The 20,516-nt window shown below is 47.5% G+C and overlaps 1 protein-coding gene across 1 annotated transcript; it reads left to right on the forward strand.

Annotated features, from left to right (window-relative positions):
* The first annotated feature begins 1,291 nt into the window (after positions 1–1,291).
* UBE2G2 (ubiquitin-conjugating enzyme E2G 2) lies at positions 1,292–13,451 on the forward strand. The gene is made up of 5 exons (XM_009893078.1): positions 1,292–1,352; positions 1,445–1,490; positions 7,056–7,174; positions 10,984–11,124; positions 13,018–13,451. Exons 2-5 carry the CDS (start codon positions 1,450–1,452, stop codon positions 13,128–13,130), a joined length of 414 nt encoding a protein of 137 aa, XP_009891380.1. The 5' UTR covers positions 1,292–1,352; positions 1,445–1,449; the 3' UTR covers positions 13,131–13,451.
* The last annotated feature ends 7,065 nt before the right edge of the window (positions 13,452–20,516 follow it).

Below are 20,516 nucleotides of genomic sequence, written 5' to 3' on the forward strand. Positions count from 1 at the left end.
AGAGAACTAGAGAGCGTCGCTGTCTCTTCTGTCGGCGTATCTGAGCACGTTTTTGAATCCAACAGTAACTTAGCTGGTTTAAGACACAAATTCATGTGCTGTTTTGTGCAGCACTACCCATAGTTTTCACCCGTAGCCTAACAGAAATTAGGTCAAGCATCTTGTTTATGCATTTGTGACTTCCCACATGCCCTGGGTCCGCCTTCATGCTTGGTTTTATGCGTGGGAATGCGCGTGATATTTCCTGCGGCTGCGTTCCCTGTGTTATGGGCCACTAGTAGTCCACAAGCCATCAGTTAGGAAACACTGTTCTAGATAAGCAGCTCAGAGCCCTTACTTAAGTTGGCTTAATTACTGTCACCTCCTCCAGTCTGACACCCTTGAGTGTTGCCACTGGTCCCGCCAGCTGCCCCACGTCTTGCTCGGAGCTGGGGGGCTGGTGTTCGGCTCTGTGCCAGGGTCTGCAGGGCCACTGGTTGCCTGTGCGTGGCTGAACTTTGCCTCGCCAGCTGCTACCGCCCCACAGGACTTTGGAAGTTGATGGTGGTTGCACTAGGTGCTAGAAAAACTGGTTATGATTTTCTCAGCGCACAGAGCGCTGGGCTTCAGCAGGCTTGAAATGACGTACTGATGCTGAAGGGTTATTGTACAAATTGGGAATTGTACCAGTTTCCTACAGAAAGTGAGTGCTGATGGATCCAAACAAGCATCACTGCTTTATTGCTGCTTCTTTTTTCACTTGCATTTTCCAGGCAAGTCGGACTGAATTCAAGGAACACGGCCTCTTGTCAAATATCTCCTACTTTTGCTTCTCCATCTTTTTGCATCATTTGGGGTTTTATATTGAGGTCAAGTCCGAATTGGTGCAGAGCGATTACAGGAATACAACCTATTTTCTCTTTAGGCTGTTGAGTTTGTATCTGCAGATAGTCCAGTGCTCCAAGAGGAGAGTGTTTCCAATGCTTTGCTGAAGGAGTTTTGGGGTCTTTTCCTCCTTCTCAATTTTAAATTGTTGCCCCTGGGAACACTAGTTCCCCCGGGAGCCTGAAAAAGTACAAAACACCAGATAATTTTGTCTAGAAAACTGTCCTGAATGAAGAAGTTAAATTGTCAGCAGTGAGATACTGGGCCTTCTGGATGTGGAGTTTCACCCGGTAAAGCATGGCCAAAACTATGGTTCCTCCCATGGTGTCCTCAAGCTTTTCTCCAAGGGGGTTTGCTGGTGGGACCTCTGTTGTAAGCCGTGGCCACCCAAATGCTAGCCAAAACGCTTTGGCTTGGTCGTGTTAACCTTCCTTGTGTTTTTGTTTTCACAGAGCTGACGCTGAACCCACCAGAAGGGATAGTAGCAGGTGAGGAGCCGAGCAGGGCTTGTGCACTGTGAAGTTGTAGCCTTGTGTTCAGGTAGGGCTAAGCATTGCTTTATTCTTTTTTGTCTTAATAGGTCCCATGAATGAAGAGAACTTCTTTGAATGGGAAGCTCTGATTATGTGAGTTAATACTGTTTTGTACCTGAAATCAGCGCTTGCACGTTATGATTAGCTTCTAGGAGAACGAGAATGTGAAAAAATAGTATCAGTTGTGCGTAACGTCAACCTCGGCCTCCCGCTGGCTGGGAGCTTCTTTTCTGACCCAAACAGTGAGTTATATTTGGAATTTAAACAGTGTGACAGAGGCAAGATTGGGACTTAAGTGACCATTTGTTGTGCAGATGTCATTATAATAAGCAATGCTCAGCATAAATAACTTGCAAAAGGAATCCTCCTTTGGGCTCCCTGGGATATACGTTGCATATATGAACACGGTAGGAAACGATGAACTGCTTGTAGATCACACAAGCTGTTGGGAACATTACTCAACTGCAAATACAGGACAGGTTTTTCTCTTGTTTCAATTGAGCAAAGCAAACAGATTATCAGTGATAGGAGAAAACAGTGTCTAAAGTTAGTTGATTTTACTGTTCGGATTCTTTCTAGGAAAATGGAAGGGGACTGATCTGAGAAAGTTATTCAAGTAAAAAAAAAAGATGATTTGTTTTGAAATTCTTTATGCTTCAGGAATTGGCTGGTGTTGTAAAGACACTGGGTGCAATGGTTCCGCGTAGAAAGCTCTTCTATTGGTGAATAGCGCTGATGGCTATTGATGAACCTGTTGTGTTTTGGGGGGTGACAAAGACACAAAGCTGTGCCCTCCTCCTTCCACTCCTGAACAAATGGGTACAGTTGTTCATAGCAAAACTTGCCATGAAAAGACAAAATCTTCTTACCCGGCATCTTACAAATTGTCTTCTCTTGCTTGTCCTCTCTTACTTGTGCCATACCCTTTTTTGGGAACTCTGAATACATGGAATAACTGGTGATTTTTACAAAATAAAGTTCTAAAACAGTAGGGTGGAGGAAAAGTGACCTTTGTTACTCGGGTCTGGCAATTTGGGCAGATGCTACAGAATTAAAAGATTAAAAAGCTCCTAACCGCCAAGTCTGGCCTGAAGCTAATGGTCTGTTAGGGTAGATCCAGACTCTGTATTTCAGGGTTTCTTTAGTAAGAGCCTGTGATTTCCTTTCCTTCAGCCAGGGCCCGGGGGATGCTGGGGACAGCAGGCAGTGGCCCCGCTTGCAGCGTGGCTGCTGTGCTCTTGGCAGGTTTGCGCTGCAAACACCGGTGCTGACTTCTGAGATTCTCAACTAGCGTGGGTGGCAGAATTTTTCTTAGCTAGTGTGTTGTCTAGGGATGAAAAACAAGACTTCTGTCTCTTGGGATCAGGCACGCAACCAATACAAAAGCATCCCAAGCTGTAGCATATCACCTATTCCACACAAGCTGGCTGCGTGGGTGATCCTACTTTATGGCAAGCGTGAGCCTGAGTTATTTTAGGCCTTGGTAAATGGAGATTTGGATTACCACTGCTTGTTTGCTGATTGATATGAAGAGCTGGCAAAGTGCTTCTGCTTATGTGAAGCAATTTATCCTGTGATGAACAGGTTGTACTTCTTGGTAGCCCTGAAAGCAAACACAAAAATTTGTTGCCCGACACCAAAGCTTTTGGCTGCAGTGGCTTATGCTTTCTCTTTCTGTCTGTGGAATAGTAATCTCTCTTCTGAAACTGGCACTTGGTGATGTACCAAATTTCAGTTCAGGCAGCTGTGTGTTGCTTGGAGTGTAGAGATCCCAGAGGATTTAATGGACTTCTTGGAATATGGAAGGAAGTTCCTGCCTGTTGGTACTCTCTCGCAGCAGAGATTGTGTGGTTGAGTAGAGCTTTCATAGGGGACGTGCAGAAGTACTTTTGGATTTGATTCATTACCTAGAAAATACTTTTTTCTGATGTTTCCCATAACAAATTCTTAAACAACAGAGGAACCACTTGTAGACTTGAAAGCCCTTTAAAGTGCTGAGTGTTGAGCTTTAGGTCTTTGTCAGCGCAAAATGAGAGGCGGAGGTGCTTTAATTTTGGTTTCTGTATTGTGTGTGTCATAATAAAATTATATTTTAAGATCTGCTAAATTCTGAAGCTGTGGTACAATAGAAACATGTTTGCCCTAAACATGTTTGGTTACTTTCATCTCTTTACGAAAGTCTATTAGTAGAAGTGTTTGTGTACATTTGGAAAGCAAGCTAAATGACTTGTTTATATTTGTCTGTGATAATCTTCTCGAATGTTTGGTAATCTCGAATGTGCTCTGTGAGATTATGGGAATGAAAGAAGTGCAGATGAGGAAATTAAAATAAAGTCGGCTTCAAATTTTTAGACAGATGAAGTGCAAAAGGGAAGTATGTAGCGTAATAATGAAGAAGAGAACAGAATGCTTTATTTTTTTCTTCCCTCACCCAATTTATGTAAAGCTAGAGCATGTGTAATGGCAAATAAATACCAAAAAAAAAGAGACCTGAGAGAGAAAAGACATCGCCCATTTATCAGTTCAGAGGTGGGCTCGGTAATCTTACACAGATTGATGTAAGAGCTTGGCTCGAAGATAAAATAATGCCTTTTACAATAATAGTAATAATAATTTGTATTTCTGGTGTTCTTGCCTGCAGAAGCAGTGCTGGATAAATGCTAAACATACAAATGTTAAGGCTGTATTGACATGTCTGAATGATAGAACAGTCCTGGTGCTCCCAAAGTGAGTGTAATAGATCCAGAACTGAAAATACAACGCAGTAATCTTTCTGAACCGTAAGGGTTTGGAACCTGGTGGAAAGTGCACCCTTTTGATAAGACGTCAAGCAGTAGCTGCATTGGAGTATTTATAAAAGCTGAATCTTTGCAATGAGACGTCTTATTTGTGATGATAAATAATTCTAACACGTAATCCCATTTACCAGAATGCTGCTCAGTTCCTTAGTGCTGCGTGAGGTCTGGTAGGCTGTTCTGTCTTGTGGAAGTTCTTGAGTTTAATGTTTCAAGACCAAGTTTGGCTGCCTTTGGTTGGCATATACAAGTGTGCGTTGCTATTAAAGTTTATCCCCAAGAGACAAAAACCCATGTAATAAGAGCTTTATTAGCCTAAAGATTGCTTGAAAACTAAACAGTATAAATTGAAGTCAACCTATCAAAAACCTGTCCAGAAAGGTAGTTAGATCTATAATTAGGCTTAGGACTTCTGTTTAGCATGGAATTCCCCATTTCAGCATCTAATGACTGTGGGTTTTGGTGTTTTTCCAGCATCTTTTTACAAATTAGAAGCCATTTACAAAAGTACATGAAGCTATGATTATAGAATTAGTTGTCCTCGTCAATGCACTTTTCCCTCCTGTTTTGGCAGATACCTGCCATCCTTTTCTTCCCCTTGCCAAAGTAGCAGCCAGCTCACGGAGTTCGGCGTTTCTTATTTTTATGTTATGTCCTTTGTCAACAAGAGTTGTTTATGATGTCTGTCACACAACTAAACAGTCTGGCTGTCTAGCAAGTCATTTAATGCCATGTAATGGCTGGAGGAGAACTGACGTCCATTCCTCGGTGCTCTAGGGAAGTCTGTAGAGTAGCATCACGCGCAGAAAACGATGCAGCAAGTGCCTGCTTTGCAGGCTGTAAAGAGTCTTAGATGGAGTCTTAGATGGGTTTTTCTTAGAGTTCTATGCCTCAAACCTGTGCAGAATGAGTGCATTCCCTGGGCATGCGGTTAGTGACGGCAAGTGCTTTGGCTTCTCTGTGGTACAGATGCTGCTTAAAGCAACTGGCCTGTTGGCTTGGTGGGACCGGTGGCACTACTGCATGGTCTGGGTGTTTCTTGGAGGAACCCTACTCAAGTACTGCGCAGTCTGGACTTTGACTGGCGTAGCAGCTCAGAGGAGGTCCTAGCATAAGACATGGAGGCTTTGACAGTGGTGTACTTTGGAATCTTTGAGGGGCGGGTGCTGTGATTGCAAAAGATGCTGTGCCGTGCTCCATCCCTGGCCCTGCCAAGGTCCTTTTTGAACCGAAAGTGATGGTGTCAAGTCTAAACGTTGTGGCCTCCTGAGTGTTTTGCAGTTGCAAGTGCTGTCTTGGATTAACTTTAATAATTTCTTTGAAGTTGATCCTGGCAGCAATGAATGCCTAAACCAAAAGCGTTTTGCTCACATAATACAGGGCCTAAAATGGAGCACGTTGGGTTAACATATTTGACAGAAGAGCCCTTAAGGCTGTGTGTTTGCTCTCAAAACAGAACATCAGACACCCACCAGCTTTTCAATGCGTGTATGTACACACTCTTAGAAGTTCAACAATAAGCTTTTAAAATGCAGCTGGAATTAAAATGTTCATGAAAAATGCATTCAGTTTACTCTCAGATGTGAATTGAATCCTGACTAAATTTAGGGAAAAGGCCAGAAAGGGAACAAAACGGTTGAGATGGTTTAGCTTTCATTCTTGCAGTGTGTTGATGCATTTCTCTAATCTTACCTGCCAGTGTCAATATTCAGGTTTAAATCCCGTAGTTCTTGGGTTTATCTGTCAGCCAAGTCTTTTGAATCCCAACGTTTAAGAGAGTGAGCCTCCTAGGGCTTTAGGTTTTGCTGGTCTCGATTTTTCTTTTTCTGTAGGTTACCAATTGCAGTCTGAGGAGTCCTTCAACTTTTATGTTCTTTCTGGCATGGAGAATGTGGATTGGGAGGAGGAGGAGGAGGCGGATGCATGAATATATTTCTAAACCTTATTTCCCTGACAGTACAGCCCTTGTTTGAAGAGTTTTTTTACTAAATACATGAGGTTTCCTTGGCTAAGATTTTCAGCGGTGAAGCTTGTTTTGTGATCTTTCCAATCGGGGGAGATCATGTTTGTGTTATAACTTCCAGATGGTTCATCAAGTTTGAATAAATCATGTTGAGTAAACTTTTTTTGCTCACCTCCCAGAAATGTTTTATGTAGGGAGAGTAACATAGTTGTCTTTATATTCTGCACTTGATTGCACTTTGAACTAGATTATGAACACAATAAGGAAATGTTTCTACAAGAACCCTGACGAAGCTGTTTGTTCTCCGCATGCACTTGAGGGAGTGCAAACTAAATACCTTAAGTCTGTAAGTCTGTTGTCCTGCGTTTACCAATTATGGTCCCTGAGCTGTGTTTTTATTTTTACAAAATGTTGCTGTGTTTTTTTTTTGCATCAGATAGTGATAAGTGTTGATGTGTGGTTATGCTCTATACTGGGAGTTTGAAACTCCGTAGGTTTTATAAATTATTTTTGAGCTCCAGCGTTTGACATCTGTCTTGTGCAGCATAACAGTATCTTCAAAGGTGCAGGAGTCCCACACCTGCCTCTGCTTTCTCTTGACGTGCAGACGCTCAAATCCTGGAACATGCCTTGGAGCCAGATACTCCTGTTATATCCAGACACACCCTGCTAATTAAGCAGTGTTGTGACCTTCCTAGTAATTTAGTGTGCAAGCTTTGATTTCCCCCTTCCCTCCCAAAACCCGTATTTGGATTTAAGTTTGTGAGGTGTGGGGTAAGACTGTGTTAACCCTTTGTTTTCTGGAGAAGATGTTACAACCCAAACCTCAGATGTCTCATTAGACAAGAAAGTGAAAGAACTATTTAAAACTCTGGTGAATAGCTTTTTATCTGTTTCTAGGGGTCCTGAAGACACCTGTTTCGAATATGGGGTTTTCCCTGCTATTCTGAGCTTTCCACTCGACTACCCATTAAGTCCTCCGAAGATGAGGTTCACATGCGAGATGTTCCATCCAAACAGTGAGTCTGATGCAGCAGGACATACGGGGGAGTGGGCTGCTTGTGCACCTTAAAACCAAACTTTTGCAACAGGAGAACTAATGTCCTTACCGAGGGTTGTTCTCTCTCTCCCTTTCCAGCCTTGAGTACGCAGTAGGAGTGTTCAGCTGTCCAGCAGTTTTGCTCTTTATCACATTATTCGTCATATACCTTTTGGTCAGAAACAGTCCAACAAAGTTTCCAACAATTTCACTGCTTTTAAGATCGTTCTAGGAATGCTTGTTACTCTTGTATAAATAGTCTAAAGATAAATCTTCTGTACATGATATGAGATTTAGAGAATTAATACAGACTCTTCCAAGTCTTGCTCTGTGGCTTTTTAAGTAGCTTGCTATTATTTCAACGAGTGAAAATTCATTCATATTCGCCAAAGTGTGGATGCAGCTTTACTAGGCAGCATGGCTTTTTCTCTGTTAAGTCATGAGTTTAGTAACATTTCTGATGTGATCTTTCTGCAATACAGAGTGCCCCTGTCCAAGCAGATGACACATTTGCAGACTTTTTAACGTTAAGACTTCTATCCTTTTCTCTGCAATTCTGATGGTGACAATATTATCTTAAGACTTTTCAGTGGAAGTAATTGAAGTAACAAGTGCAGCTAACAGGTTTGAGCCTTGGACAGGTTAAAACCTTAAAGCCTTCTTTCACAGCCTGCAGCAGTACTTCCTGGAGCCAGCCGTGGCATTCTTCCTAAAATTGTTGCTTATGACATCTGCTAAATCAACGTGGATTGCGTAAAGATCGTTTATCATCACCCAGATTTGATGGGCTATTAGGTCTCTGCCACTTGAGAACAATGAAAGCAAAGTGCCGCCCTCCTGCCTGGTGTTTCCTTCCCAGCTGACATTCCTGCGCTTGCATAACACAAATCTTAATCTCAGCTGGGAATTGATTTATTTCATCCTATTCCAAGGAATTTTGCAATTTCTTGAAGTTCTTCTGTTCTTCCCTTCTCAAAAAACCACTGATGCAGATTCTTGCCCACTTAATCCACATCCTTCTGTCCTGTGGAAGACACACCTGCACGTCACAGGGTAGAATTGGGCAGACGTGCCCAAGACACTGTAGCATCTCCTCTGAAGCGCTGATGTCTGCAGCAGTGCAGCGTTTGGCACCTGCAAGCAATGTGGCCGCATTGGCACCTTGGTTCAGCTGGACTAATTCACCCCAACTTCTTGGCAGGACTGGTGTCCATGAGCAAATCCTTGTCCACGCAATGCTTTGCAGCTCTAGTTGTGGCCTTGGCTTGAGGTTCGCTGCTCACAGCTGCTTTGTGTGCAGTGTAGCCAGGAGGAGTGGGGTGCGGAGAAGCACAAACTGCCTGACTCTCATATGTTATAGAATGGCTTTACACATGGACACTTCCTCTGTGGGGTTAACTGGAACATACTGAATGGTCAGCTCAGCTTTTTAAAGTCCTGTAACTCTGAGTCATGTTCATCTGAAGTTGAGATCACCTAAAGCAGACACTTGAATCTTTCTAAGGTGGGATTGTGATGGTCTGGTTATAGCCAGACAGGCTGTAGAAATGGGTGGCCATGCTGTGCTTTTTCTGTTCCTTAAGTGCTTACTCCTCCACCTGTGAGGAAGTGCGAGGAGAATGTTTTAAAAGTCTGCTGTGTTCCCTTATCTTTGCAGTTTGTGTTATGCACAGGGGGAATCGAGATGCCACAGAGCTATCTTCTCTTAAAATAAAATTACGTTCGTGGATGCTCTGGCGAAGATAACTTCAAAGTAGCGATTAACAGCAAGTCTTGCATTAGGACTTAGTGACAAAGTGGGAAGATGCGTACATCTTCTCGGAATCAGCCATTGCTGTCTTGACTGCAAGTCAAGATCAACAAGGGCAAGGGTATGCACCAGTACAGGTTGGGGTTGACCTGCTGGAAAGCAGCTCTGCAGAGAGAGACCTGGGAGTCCTGGTGGACAACAAGTTGCCCATGAGCCAGCAATGTGCTTGGTGGCCAAGAAGGCCAATGGTCTCCTGGGGCGCATCAAAGAGAGCATGGCCAGCAGGTCAAGGCAGGCTACTCTGCCCTGGTGAGGCCACATCTGGAGCACCATGTCCAGTTCTGGGCTCCCCAGTTCAAGAAAGACAGGAAACTACTGAAGAGAGTCCAGCGGAGGGCTACAAAGATGATCAAGAGACTAGAGCACCTCTCTCATGAGGAAAGGCTGACACCTGGGTCTGTTCAGCCTGGAGAACAGAAGGCTGAGAGGGGATCTCCTCAATGCTTATTGATATCTAAAGGGCGGATGGCAAGAGGATGGGGCCGGACTCTTCAGTGGTGCCCAGTGTTGGGACAAGGGGCAACGGGCACAAACTGGAACATGGGAAATTCTATCTCAGCACGAGGCAAAACTTCTTTACTTTGGGAGTGCCAGAGCACTGGCACAGGCTGCCCAAAGAGGCGGTGGAGTCTCCGACTCTGGAGATATTCCAAACCTGCCTGGATGCCTGCCTGTGCAACTGCTGGAGGTGCCCCTGCTCTGGCAGGGGGGTTGGACTAGATGATCACCAGAGGCCCCTTCCAACCCTGACCATTCTGTGATTCTGTGACTGTGCTGCTGTGGTCCAGCTGTTTTAAATGAGGCACGCTGCATAAAAACATCAGAGTAACTTACAGGTGAAACACCTTCTACCAGCGTGTTCCTAACTTGCAAGGAGAAGTGCTGATTCAGCACATGCTGTTTTCGTCTCTTCCAGCTACAGCGAGAACCAGCTCCAGTCCCCAGCCTGGGGCTGCAGGACGGGATGTAAATAAGTCTTCCAAAGCACTTACATGTTGCAGGGCTGTGCAGACGTTAGCTGGGTGAATAGAAGGAACTGGAAATGAGCAGAAATGCTTCCAGCGGTCATTCCCTCTTTTTGTTTTGTCTTGTTTTCCTGGCAATGGCACAGATTTGGTCACCCGAGGGATAGCAGAGCACTGCGAGTACTGAACTACATTTGTGATTTCTTGGGAGGCTGCAGAATTAGGCTGTGTTGCTAAAGCAGGGTTTCGACCTCTGTTCTCTTTGTGTCTCCTCTTCAACCTTTCTTTGGCCTCATTGTCAGGTCAGTGGAGTCCAGTGCCTGTGAAGACTAATTGTACTGTCGCAGGTGCTTTGTTTACGCTAAAGATGGGAGGGGAAGATATCTGTGTCCTTAACTGATAGATTACTTTTTTCCATGCGCTTTTATGCAGCTGAGCTTTAAGCAATATTAAAAATAATAAAAAAAAGTGGTGTGAATTCTTCTGGTTGCACCTCAGTAATGTCCAAATAAGATCAATTCTGTTGTTTATAATATATACCACTTGTCCTTCCTTGCTGCAGCAGAGCAAGTTTGCTTAGTTCTTTTTACAGTTACGGTGCAGTGGAGGACTCCAAGGTGCATTCAGGGCTGTGTGACTGCTACCCTTTGATTTAAGTAGGACTAGTTACCTATTTGGAGCTGTGTCTGTGCATAAATACTTGCCTTGTTCCACCAGGCTGCATCTCTCATTTTTTCCATGGAGCCTGTCTCTTGGTATTAAATGATACGACTGCTCCCAGCAGGCTTCTGGTGGGGCAGGATGACCCAAGTTTGTTAATTTGCTTAAAGGAAATTTTTGCTAGATTTTTATCTTTCAGATTTTGTGTCCTCTTGCCTTTGGAAGAGGAAATTTAAAACTAGGTTTAATGTCAGTCATACGAAGGCCAAGTCTGAACATTCATCTGTGCTAAAGAACTGGAGAGGCAAAACGTTTCCGCTGAGTAACCATCAATCCCCTGTACTTCTCGTGCAGTTTACCCGGATGGGAGAGTTTGCATCTCTATTCTTCATGCTCCTGGGGATGACCCCATGGGATATGAGAGCAGCGCTGAGCGGTGGAGTCCCGTGCAGAGTGTGGAAAAGATCCTCTTGTCAGTCGTTAGCATGCTGGCAGGTAAGGACTGCTGTTTTATGAGACAGCAGTTACTGAGTTAGCTAGAGCTGCTTCTTGCTGTTTGATTTGTTAAGTGAGCAAAGGATGTTTAAAAATGCTTGGCAGCTACCGGACTTCTTAAAGCCCCAATATTTATTTATTGATAAAAATTTGTCTGAAAATAACTGGGGGGTGAGGGGGAGACTGAATTGTTAAACAGGTGTTTCCAGCTTTGGGAGGAGCTGCACTGCTTTCCTCCCAGGTCAGCGGCAACCAAGCAGACAGCACTGGTCAGGTGGGTCCTGAGGCTCAGCTGGTTCCCTGCTCCTGCACAAAACCTGTGCTCTCTCTTTGCATTTGCTGTGATGTCTGTTCAGCTTTTGCAGGTCTTAGAGCTATTATAGCCTGTGTTGGATTTGGCTTTAGCAGCTGAAGCTTTACTGGCCAGATCAAACCAATATGGTAAACTGGAGTCCATGGCCTGAGTCACAAACCAGCAGCCTCCATGTCTGTTATTTGCCAGCCTGGGAACGTTCCCCATTCTGCCATCTCTGATTCAGAGGAAGGCTTCTTGAGAAGAGAGGTGGGGTGAAAAGCTTTTGGTGCAGTCTTTTAAATGGCTCTCCCTAAATCTGGCAAGGGCTATGGATCAGCTCTGTCATGTACGGCTCCCTGAAAGATGGATCCTTTTCCACATAGCGGACAGAGCCACTGAACTGCCTGAAAAGGGCAGAGCTGTGTCCCTTAGAGTCAGTTTTGAAGGATAAAAGGTTTTGGAAGGTTTAGAGCAGCAAGGTTGATCAGAGAGCAAGCAACAGATTCCTACAGGTGACTGTTTTAGCTTCAGAATAGTGACCTGCTGTTGGGAACCCGTGCTGACAAACAGTACCTGGCTGGGCTTCCAAGAACTTGTTTTGTGGTGAAACCTTACCTAGACTGGGAGTCACCTGAACTCCCTTGTTCTCTGCCCGTGCGTCCTGTTTTCCCATGGCTTTTGGAGGAATTAGTCTAAAACATCAACGATCAGCTTCTCTCAGTGCTCTGCAGGTAGTGTAAGCCCAAGTTTACCAGACTGGGTGACCTGCGCATCTCCTGTCCCCAGTTCTGGCTTTTAGGGGCAGACCATCAGCATTGTGTCGAGACAGACACGAGCCCAGGATGTCTGTCGTGAGCTGGGCTGGGCTGGATTTGGACTAGTGTGTGAAGCAAAATGGGCAGAGTATGTTCTGTCTTAGTGACTTGTGTAATCCCGTGACTGTTGTCTTTCCGTGTGCTGACCACGGACCTGATAAATCCCATGCCTCAGCTCACCTCTGTACAAAATTAAGTGTTTTGAGTCACAGGGGCTTAATGTACTTTGCAAAACGCTCTGAAATCCTGGGATGAAAGACATTGCAGAAATGAAAGCATTCTATGGGTTTTCTTGGTTTGTTTTGTTGTTTTTTAATAGAACAAACCATCCCAAAGCATGACAGAGCCTGTTTGGGTGGCCTGGTCGGGAGGGCTTTGTGTCTGTGAAGCCGCAGAACCAGAAAAAAAAACATTTTGCAGGGAGCAGCGTGCAGTTTTATAAACCCTTGACAGCACTGGTGGTGCCGCATTGTGGTGTTCCGTGTGCATGCTGGGGCTCAACTGTTGAGAGCACAAGCAAAAGAAAGTCTTGCCCCTCTGCCACTTGTTTCTTACCTAAACCTCACCTTGCTGTGATATTATCTTGTGATCAGTTAAATCAGAACCATTTGGGAATCCGGAAGCTGTCACTGGGTTTTCTTTAGTGGTGTTTCTGTAGTCCCAAGCAGGGGAAGTGTACCAAAGCCAGAGGGAAGCGGCGGTATGGAGGCATTATTGAGAGAGCGCGACGGTCTTGCTCCATGACCTGCCTGCCCACCTATCTTCCCATCTTTCTCATTTCAGAGCCAAATGATGAAAGTGGAGCCAACGTAGACGCCTCCAAGATGTGGCGGGAAGACAGAGAACAATTTAACAAAATTGCCAAGCAGATTGTGCAGAAGTCACTCGGACTTTAAGCTCACAAAGAGACTGAGGTGTTTTGTATTTCTCTCCACCTGAAAAGGAGCAGTGCTCAGTGCTGGTACCAAAAAGGAAAACTTTGCAAAACTATTGGCCTAGTTCTTTTTATCATTTGTTATTTATTTACCATGTCTTTTCTTCTTCCGCTGCTCCAGAGAAGCCTCTAGTTCACTCACAAAATTATGTGGAAAAGGGATTTAATCGTAGGGGAAAAAATATGGAGACAATGCTGTTTCAAAGGCTGCTTGTTGCTACCTCACTTCGTGGTATGGAAAGCTTGGAGACTTTGCAGTCTGCAGCCTGCCTCTGCCAATCTGCTGTTTTGAGAACAGAGCTGGTTTGGATCACCTGCCGGAAGAATTAGTTGTATGTTTTTATGGGTAGTGTTGCATCTGGAGCACCAGTAGACAGGAAAGAATCTTATCAATTTTATGATACGTGCTAAGTTAAGGACAGTGTTTGCGGTCAGAACTGATTTGAAGAGTATCGTTAGCAGGAGAGGCTAAAAAACCAGGATGCTTTAGCAAAGGAAGGGATTGTGCAGCATGTAACTCTAAGAGAAGATGCAGGGGGTTGCTCTCAGTGATGCTGGGGGTCTAGAATGGGCTGGTGTTCCCATGTAACACTGTGAGTTTGGATTGAGCCTTTGAGTCAGAGTTTGCTTGGAAGAAATCCCAAGAGCTGCTTTATTACTCCTTAAAGACACTCAGTTGTAAACTTTACATTCAATTAGAGGTGCAAGACGTAAAGACAGGATTCTTAAACACTTTTGGTCAGGTTCACCAGGGGCGAGGTAGGTCATTGGCAGCTTGAAGAGCCAGTGAGAGTGTGTCTGCTCCGCTGGGCACGTAAAATATCTCTGCAATAATGTCATCTTCTCTTGGTGTTGAGAGGATTAGGCACTGCTGTCCTTTGGTCGCCCGTTTTTCAGGTGAACGAGTGAAGATGGATTTTGTAAAATTAACTTTTTTTTATGCTGACTGCTCTTGTGTATTTTAACTACGAGTCAGAGAAGACACGGAACATGTTTTCTAGAGGGGGGTACGATGCACATCTAGAACTGCAAAGTATTGTAGCTGACCGCTGGTGTGGAGGGTGCGGGAAGCACCAGCTGCAACGATCAGTTTGTGAAACTGCTTAGGGGCCACTGGTGACCTTTGTGCTTTGCAAGCGAATCTCTTGTGTAGGTCCAAATCTTCTCCAATTTACTACAAGCAATAATGTGCCCATTGATAGCACACGGAATCAAATTTTGTTGGCAGCTTTAAATGGACAAAATTTGAGAAGGGCTTATTTTATTTTATTTTTTCCTTTGAAAAGCGTGTGGCATGGAAGGAGTCACACCGTGAGGAAAGCTTTACAGAGGTGATTGTGTGCATGCGCGTGTCTACAACTCGTCAGTATTCATGTCTTGCTGTCTGTGCTGCGTATTCACGTGCTGCAGGTCATGGTATGCCGTCATTCTGCACCTCTGAAGAGTTTGTATTGCTAGAACTTGCTGATTTTTACCTCCTTGTAGAAGTAATTCTTCTTTGGTGTAAGGGTGGGAGGGGGAGCCGACATAGTTTGGGGGCAGAGATGATGACATAGTGTTGTTGTACCTAACTAGTATTTCAAGGCATACAGGAAAATGTAGCACTTATATGCAAAGTGAGAGGGTTTTTTGAATTGTAGTAGACGGAGCATTGCTCCTGGGAGTACTGCAGCTGCTCGTGGAAACAATGCTGGAGAGCGGCGCGTGCCACGTGGCAAGCGATGGATTCGGCAGACGTGGCAAAAATGGGGGGTTTTTAAGTGCGGAGTATTTTATTCATGTGTGCTCACTCATTATTTTATGGTGGGATTTAGTCTGTATACTGAAAATAAAGTGATTATATTTTCTCCTTTCATAGATGTGTGCAAATGTATTGCAGTGGTGTTTTTTATGGGTCACTCAAGAGAGTCCAATTCTGACTTGGTCCAAAGAAGTGGAATGGTTTATTCTAATGCAGTTAAAACACGGGGCGCTTTAGATGAGTGGAAGAGTTGACGCAGTCCCTTAGGCTTTCCAGGCAACTACCTTGTCTCTAATAATGACAAGAACTTGATAATTCAAAGAAAACTGAAAATCTGGCGGTTGGCAGATGTGATGCAGTTTGCTTCTTACAAAGGTCTTGTTGTGATCCACGTGTCTGGCCTCGGAAAGTCTTGTTATGGCAACAGGTGAATCGTGAGTTTTAATGTATCATTCAAAATCTGCTGATGTTAGGTCTTGGGTTTGAGAAGGACAATTCGATCTCTGATTCCTACTGAGAATTTTTATAGTCCCCAAATCTCTGTTGCTTAGAAAGAAAATAATTTCTTCTTAAGTGACTGGCATGCAGTGGGCTCACTACCTTGGGAGTTTTAAGCCACCCAGCGGACATACAGAGCAGGTGGTCTTGCAGGTGACAGAATGTAAGCAGAATGCCACCCCAGAGGACTGAAACTCGCCTTGTTGACATGAGAAGAACCATCCTGACGATGGCTGTTTGCTTGGCTCTCTGTGCCCCCGAAACCAGCGCTGAGTGTTCATCTTCATTGAAAGGCTTAAACATGGCTCTGCCAGCGGCATTCTTAGATTCTGTTTGTTTTACAGGGAAAGCAATAAAACTTCTTTCTCGTTATTCCCTAATGAACTGAAGCCTTGCGCACAGCATGAGGGTTCCTCTTGCCCGGCTCCTTAGCTGTGTGGAGGCGGGTGGCCTCCTGCCGTGCCTGGATTACCCCAAGAAGGTTTCGGCGTGCAGGCAGCTTTATACAACTGGGCAACACCTGCGAGTTAAAGCCCATAAAGCTCCTGTGTCGATCCCGTGATGGACTTCCCTGAAAGGCTTAATCCTCTCCCTTCGTGAAAGGATACTCACTTTGGCAGCATGTGTAATACTCGCCAGTAGCAATGTTTTTCTGAGCAGTTGCCTTTTTCCAGGCTGAAACGGTTACCGTAAAACATGCTCCTTGGGGAGTGTCGGAGCTCTACAGGTGTTACGCGCGCAGGTAAAGTATTAAAGACTTTAAAAAAACCCAAACCTCTCTCTGGATTAGATTTGCTTTAGGCTTTTATATTTAAAAAACAAAACAAAACAAACCCCTTCAACAAAGCTGTAAAAATGCAAGCAACGTCCTCTTTAAAGCCTTTGTATATACATACATAGACACACGCACCCTTTTTTTTTTTTTTTTCCCCCCCCTCCTTGGCAAATGGGGCTGTGTCAGAACACACACAGTGGGATGTGAGACATTCATTAATTGTGTTTTGTGTGCCTGTGTGCATGCAAGCGGTTCTTTGAAAGTGTGAGCTGCCGGGCGAGAGGCGTTGGAGCCACATGAAACGGCTGCAGCTTCGGGGCAGAGCCAGCCCCAGGCTTCTTTCCAGCTTTTTTTTTTTTTTTTTTTTTTGGCTGGAGCTATATCATGACTTGGAAGGCGGCGTGCTGCCTTCGAGATGCAATGGTGAAAGCTCCGCGTCTCTGGAAAATCCTCGCTTGGTGAGGATGCTGCGTATGTCTTTCCCCTCTGTGAGAATTGAAAGGAGACCTGAAATATCTGGCCCCAGTGCTGGCTGTGCTGCTGCGACTGGGATTGTCTCAGATGTGGGATCGGTGCAGCTGTTAAGAGGTGGCTCCAGAAAGGGGCTGGAAGCAGCAGCTTCCCCTGCCCCATGGCGTGGGGAAAGGGCTGTGCCTGCCGGCGGAGCCCCAGTGAGCCGGGGCAGCACAGGGCATGGAGGTCCCCGTGCTGCCCCGGGCGAGAAGTGGTACTGGTTACCTGCCCCATGTTGTTTCTCTCCAAATTTCCCTGACTCAGTGGAAGAAGAAAATCACCCTGCCCTTCAGCAAGTTCGGGGGCTGGGGGGAATGTGCGAGGTGAGGGGTGCTGAGGGTCTCGCTGCCAGCTGATGGCATGGTTGGGGGTGGCAGAGAGAAGGGGAAGGTGTGGGAAGCTGGAGAATTCCTGGAGAACCCCTGAGGGGCTGATTGCGCTGAGTGGCCATCCCCATGTGTTGCCTGAACAGCAGGGTGGCCCAGCCCTAGCGAGGGCTCCCAGTATCACCTCTCCTGCAGCACCATTGCTATGGCTGCGAAAGGCTTCCCTGGTGCTGCGGAGGGCATTGCTCAAGACACTTAACGCTTGGTGCTCCTGCATTACGTGCTCAGATCTCTCGTGGTCCCCCGACAACACGGGGGTGGCTGGAAGACCAGTGCCTTGCAAGTGACTCCAGCGTTTCTGGAGTCTTCTGCCCATCCCAGCCCCGACCTTCACCGCCCCCGCCCATACCCCACCATGCGACTTAGCAGCAGTTAAGATTACGGGGTATGTTAATATATAATTAATGGTAATAATACAGAGGGTAGGTTATTACAGGGCAGCTGCCGGTGTTAGCAGTGTGTGCGTGAGCTCTCGGGGAGCGATTTGCGAGCGGGTCTGTCTGGTCATGTCGTTCCTGAAGGGGGTGTGGGTGTGTTTTGGGGGGAGAGATGAGCCAAGTCCTGTGCCGAGTCCCCTTCCTCTGTACGTGGGGCAGGGATGGCCGCGGGGGGTACCTCAGTGTGTTTAACGGGGGGATGGATGCAGGCAGGAGTCAGGCGTGTGCTGCTGGGAGAGGCTCTGCGCTGCTGTCACGCTGGCCGGAGCGGGTGGCGGGGGGACCGGGAGGGGGAGTGACCTGGGACGGGGCTGCAGAGCGAAGGGAACGCACCCACTCCGGGGTGATGCGGGAGGTGGGTTCAAAGCGGCAGAGATGCAGGATGCAACATGCTGGGGGGGGTATGTGGAGGGGGGCACCCACACGGCTGGGTGCTGAGCCCAGCACAGGGAAGCTCGCCACCCATGCGTGGGTTGAGAGTTTTGCCCCAAAACAGTTTTCCCCACGCCAAAACAATTTGGCAAATTGAACCCAAATTTGGGCTGGTGGGATGATGTTAGGTGAATCAGGGGGGTTCTTCGCTGAGTCTGCCCACGGTGGGGTCACGTGGACTCCTCTCCCCGTGTGCTGATCTGCCAAGATCCATGTCTTCCTCTGCCAGTCTGGTCAACATGTCAGTCCCTCCGAGCTGGGTTAACGGCAGCTGTTCTTGCAATGGAGGAGGGATGGCTGAAGGGCGGGTGTCTTCAAATCCACTTTGGCTGGAGTGGCAATTAGAGGTTGAGTTTTGTCCCTGGCCAGGTCCTGCTTTGACTCAAGATCTTCCACCTTGGAGTCTAGGTGTGGCCTTGGTGGGAGCGCTGGCGTTTGAGGGCCTTGTTAAGGTCTTAGGGCTCTACATGAAACTTTGTTTTATGAAGACATCAGTACTGTTGCTGAAGGCGCTTGTCCAAACTGTCCCTGTGCAGCCTCACTCTTGGCATTTGATGCTCTTCTGCATCCACCCTTTTAACACCCAGCCAGTAACCAGGGGGCATCTGATTTATTTTACCAATTAATTGCAATCCCCATCAAATGAGACTTGTGTTAGGTCAAATTCCTTCTCATGCATTAGATACCTCCTCCTTCTGTGGACACCCTTCTGCGGACACCCTTCTGCTCCTGCTGTAGGACCTGTGGAGACCCATTAGCCCAGGGTGATGCCGCACGCAGAGCACCCAGGCGGCAGGACCCCGGCTCCCTTCCTTGGCTCTAATCCCCTGGGTTGCACAAGACCGGCGCAGGGGTGGCCGAGCCAGGTTCCCAGCGGGAGCGTGCTCTGGTCTTCTCCTTCCTGACCACTTTGAGCCCCATGGGCTGGGATCGCCCCTTCCCCGCTGTTGGCATCATGCCTTGGTGGGGTAGATGGGTAGAAGATGGATGTCCATATGCCTGAGCATCTCAGGGATGCCCAATGATGCAGGGGGAGCGCGGAGCGGGAACAGAGCATGGGGTAACCACGCCGGCTCCGTCTCTCTCCATGCTAGCAGGGACCAGGCTCTGGTGGTTGGGTGGCAGGCGCCTGGGGACGGGCACCGCGTCCCCGCCGGCGTCTGCACAGCTCCAAGCGCAGCGGGGCCACCGTGCTGCAGCCGGAGTGGCTGGGCAGCAGCACCGCGCTGGAGAAACTGGCCCCAAAGAAAGTCTTTGAAAACAATAGCAATTGTTCTCTGCCTTTGTTCCCTTCCCTCCCCGGATGTCGGAGGAGATGGAGCCGCGCTGGGCTGCCGGCGGGTGGGCAGAGCAAGCGTGGCTGCCTGCGCTCCCCCTTTGGCACCCGGGGAGCCCTCTGCCCCCACCGCCCGCTCTGCCGCCCTCCTGCTCCCACCAGCTCCTCCAGAGCCAGAATCATCACTAATATAATAATAAAAGCTCTACGTTGTCGTACGGGTGAGCAATAAAATTGGCCCGTGATTCTCTTTGTCGTGGGGCAAGAGGTTTTCTTACGGCAAAGCGGTGCTGTTCCTCGCTGCAGGGTGCTCAGCCTGCCCGTGCTCTGGGCGGCGCAGGCTGGCAGGGCGGAGGACCTGGCCCCAGCCCTGAGTGCAGGCAGGGGGATCGCTGCCTGCGCTGGGGGCAAAGGGGCTGGGGCTGCCCACACCTTTTCCTATTGCCCTGGGGTGGTCCGAGGTGGGCTTCCACTGGGAGAGAAGGTGCTGGCCCCAACCAGGGGACCGTGGCATCGTTTTTGGTCCAAGCAGCATCGTGCATCCCCTTTTTTTATCCTTGATGGGTCCAGGCATGTGCGGGCAATTCCCTGGGCTTCCCTGCTGTGGTTTTTTTTTTTTTTTTTCTGCCCATTTCCCACTATCCGCGAGCTGGAGCGTGCGGTCACTGCCCGGATCAAAGAGGTGGGAGGCAAAGGCGGAGGGTTTCCCGCAGAGCTGCCAAGGGAGATTCCTCTGCGTGGGGAGCGGCTGTCCCCAGCCCAGAGCCAGCCCCGGGGCTCAGGCGTTACCCCACGGGCGTTCGGGGGGCTTTCCAGCTTACTAGCGTGAAATGTGAACGCTGCCTCCTTCCTCTTGGCCTGAGGAGCTGCTCTTTTTTCCCTTCGCGGGGAGATCTTAGCTGAGCTCAATGGCTTTTCCATGGCAGACGGAGCAGGGAGTCCCGGGTTTCCTGCACCACTGCTGAGCGACACGTTAGCCCCCCTGTTGCCTCCGTGTAGACACATAAGACCTACAGAAGATACCTGAAGCACCGTTTCCATGGTTTGCACACTCGTGGTCGCTTTGGGTTTGATGCCCTCCATCCGTACAGAGCCACCTTGCTGGAAAGCCGCAATTGCAGAGGACGTCTGGGGGTCCTGCGGCTGCGGGGAGGTGGCTCAGCCCCTCGCAAGAGGTTCGGGCGCGCTGGGGAGAGTTGGCAAAAAGAAAGAAAGCCATTGTCACCCAGGGAGAGGCAGCGGTAGAGGGCTGTTTGTCACGTGCAGGGGCGGAGCAGCTGCTGCGCGCCC

The sequence above is a fragment of the Charadrius vociferus genome, unplaced genomic scaffold (genome assembly GCF_000708025.1).
Source record: "Charadrius vociferus isolate BGI_N301 unplaced genomic scaffold, ASM70802v2 scaffold559, whole genome shotgun sequence".
NCBI lineage: Eukaryota > Metazoa > Chordata > Aves > Charadriiformes > Charadriidae > Charadrius > Charadrius vociferus.

Excerpts from the sequence above, each read along its gene's own strand:
- UBE2G2 (XM_009893078.1), top strand. The coding sequence starts at position 1,450 with ATGAATGAAGAGAACTTCTTTGAATGGGAAGCTCTGATTAT. Across the intron at positions 1,491-7,055 it reads GAATGGGAAGCTCTGATTAT|GGGTCCTGAAGACACCTGTT; the intron begins GTGAGTTAATAC and ends ATCTGTTTCTAG. Across the intron at positions 7,175-10,983 it reads CGAGATGTTCCATCCAAACA|TTTACCCGGATGGGAGAGTT; the intron begins GTGAGTCTGATG and ends CTTCTCGTGCAG.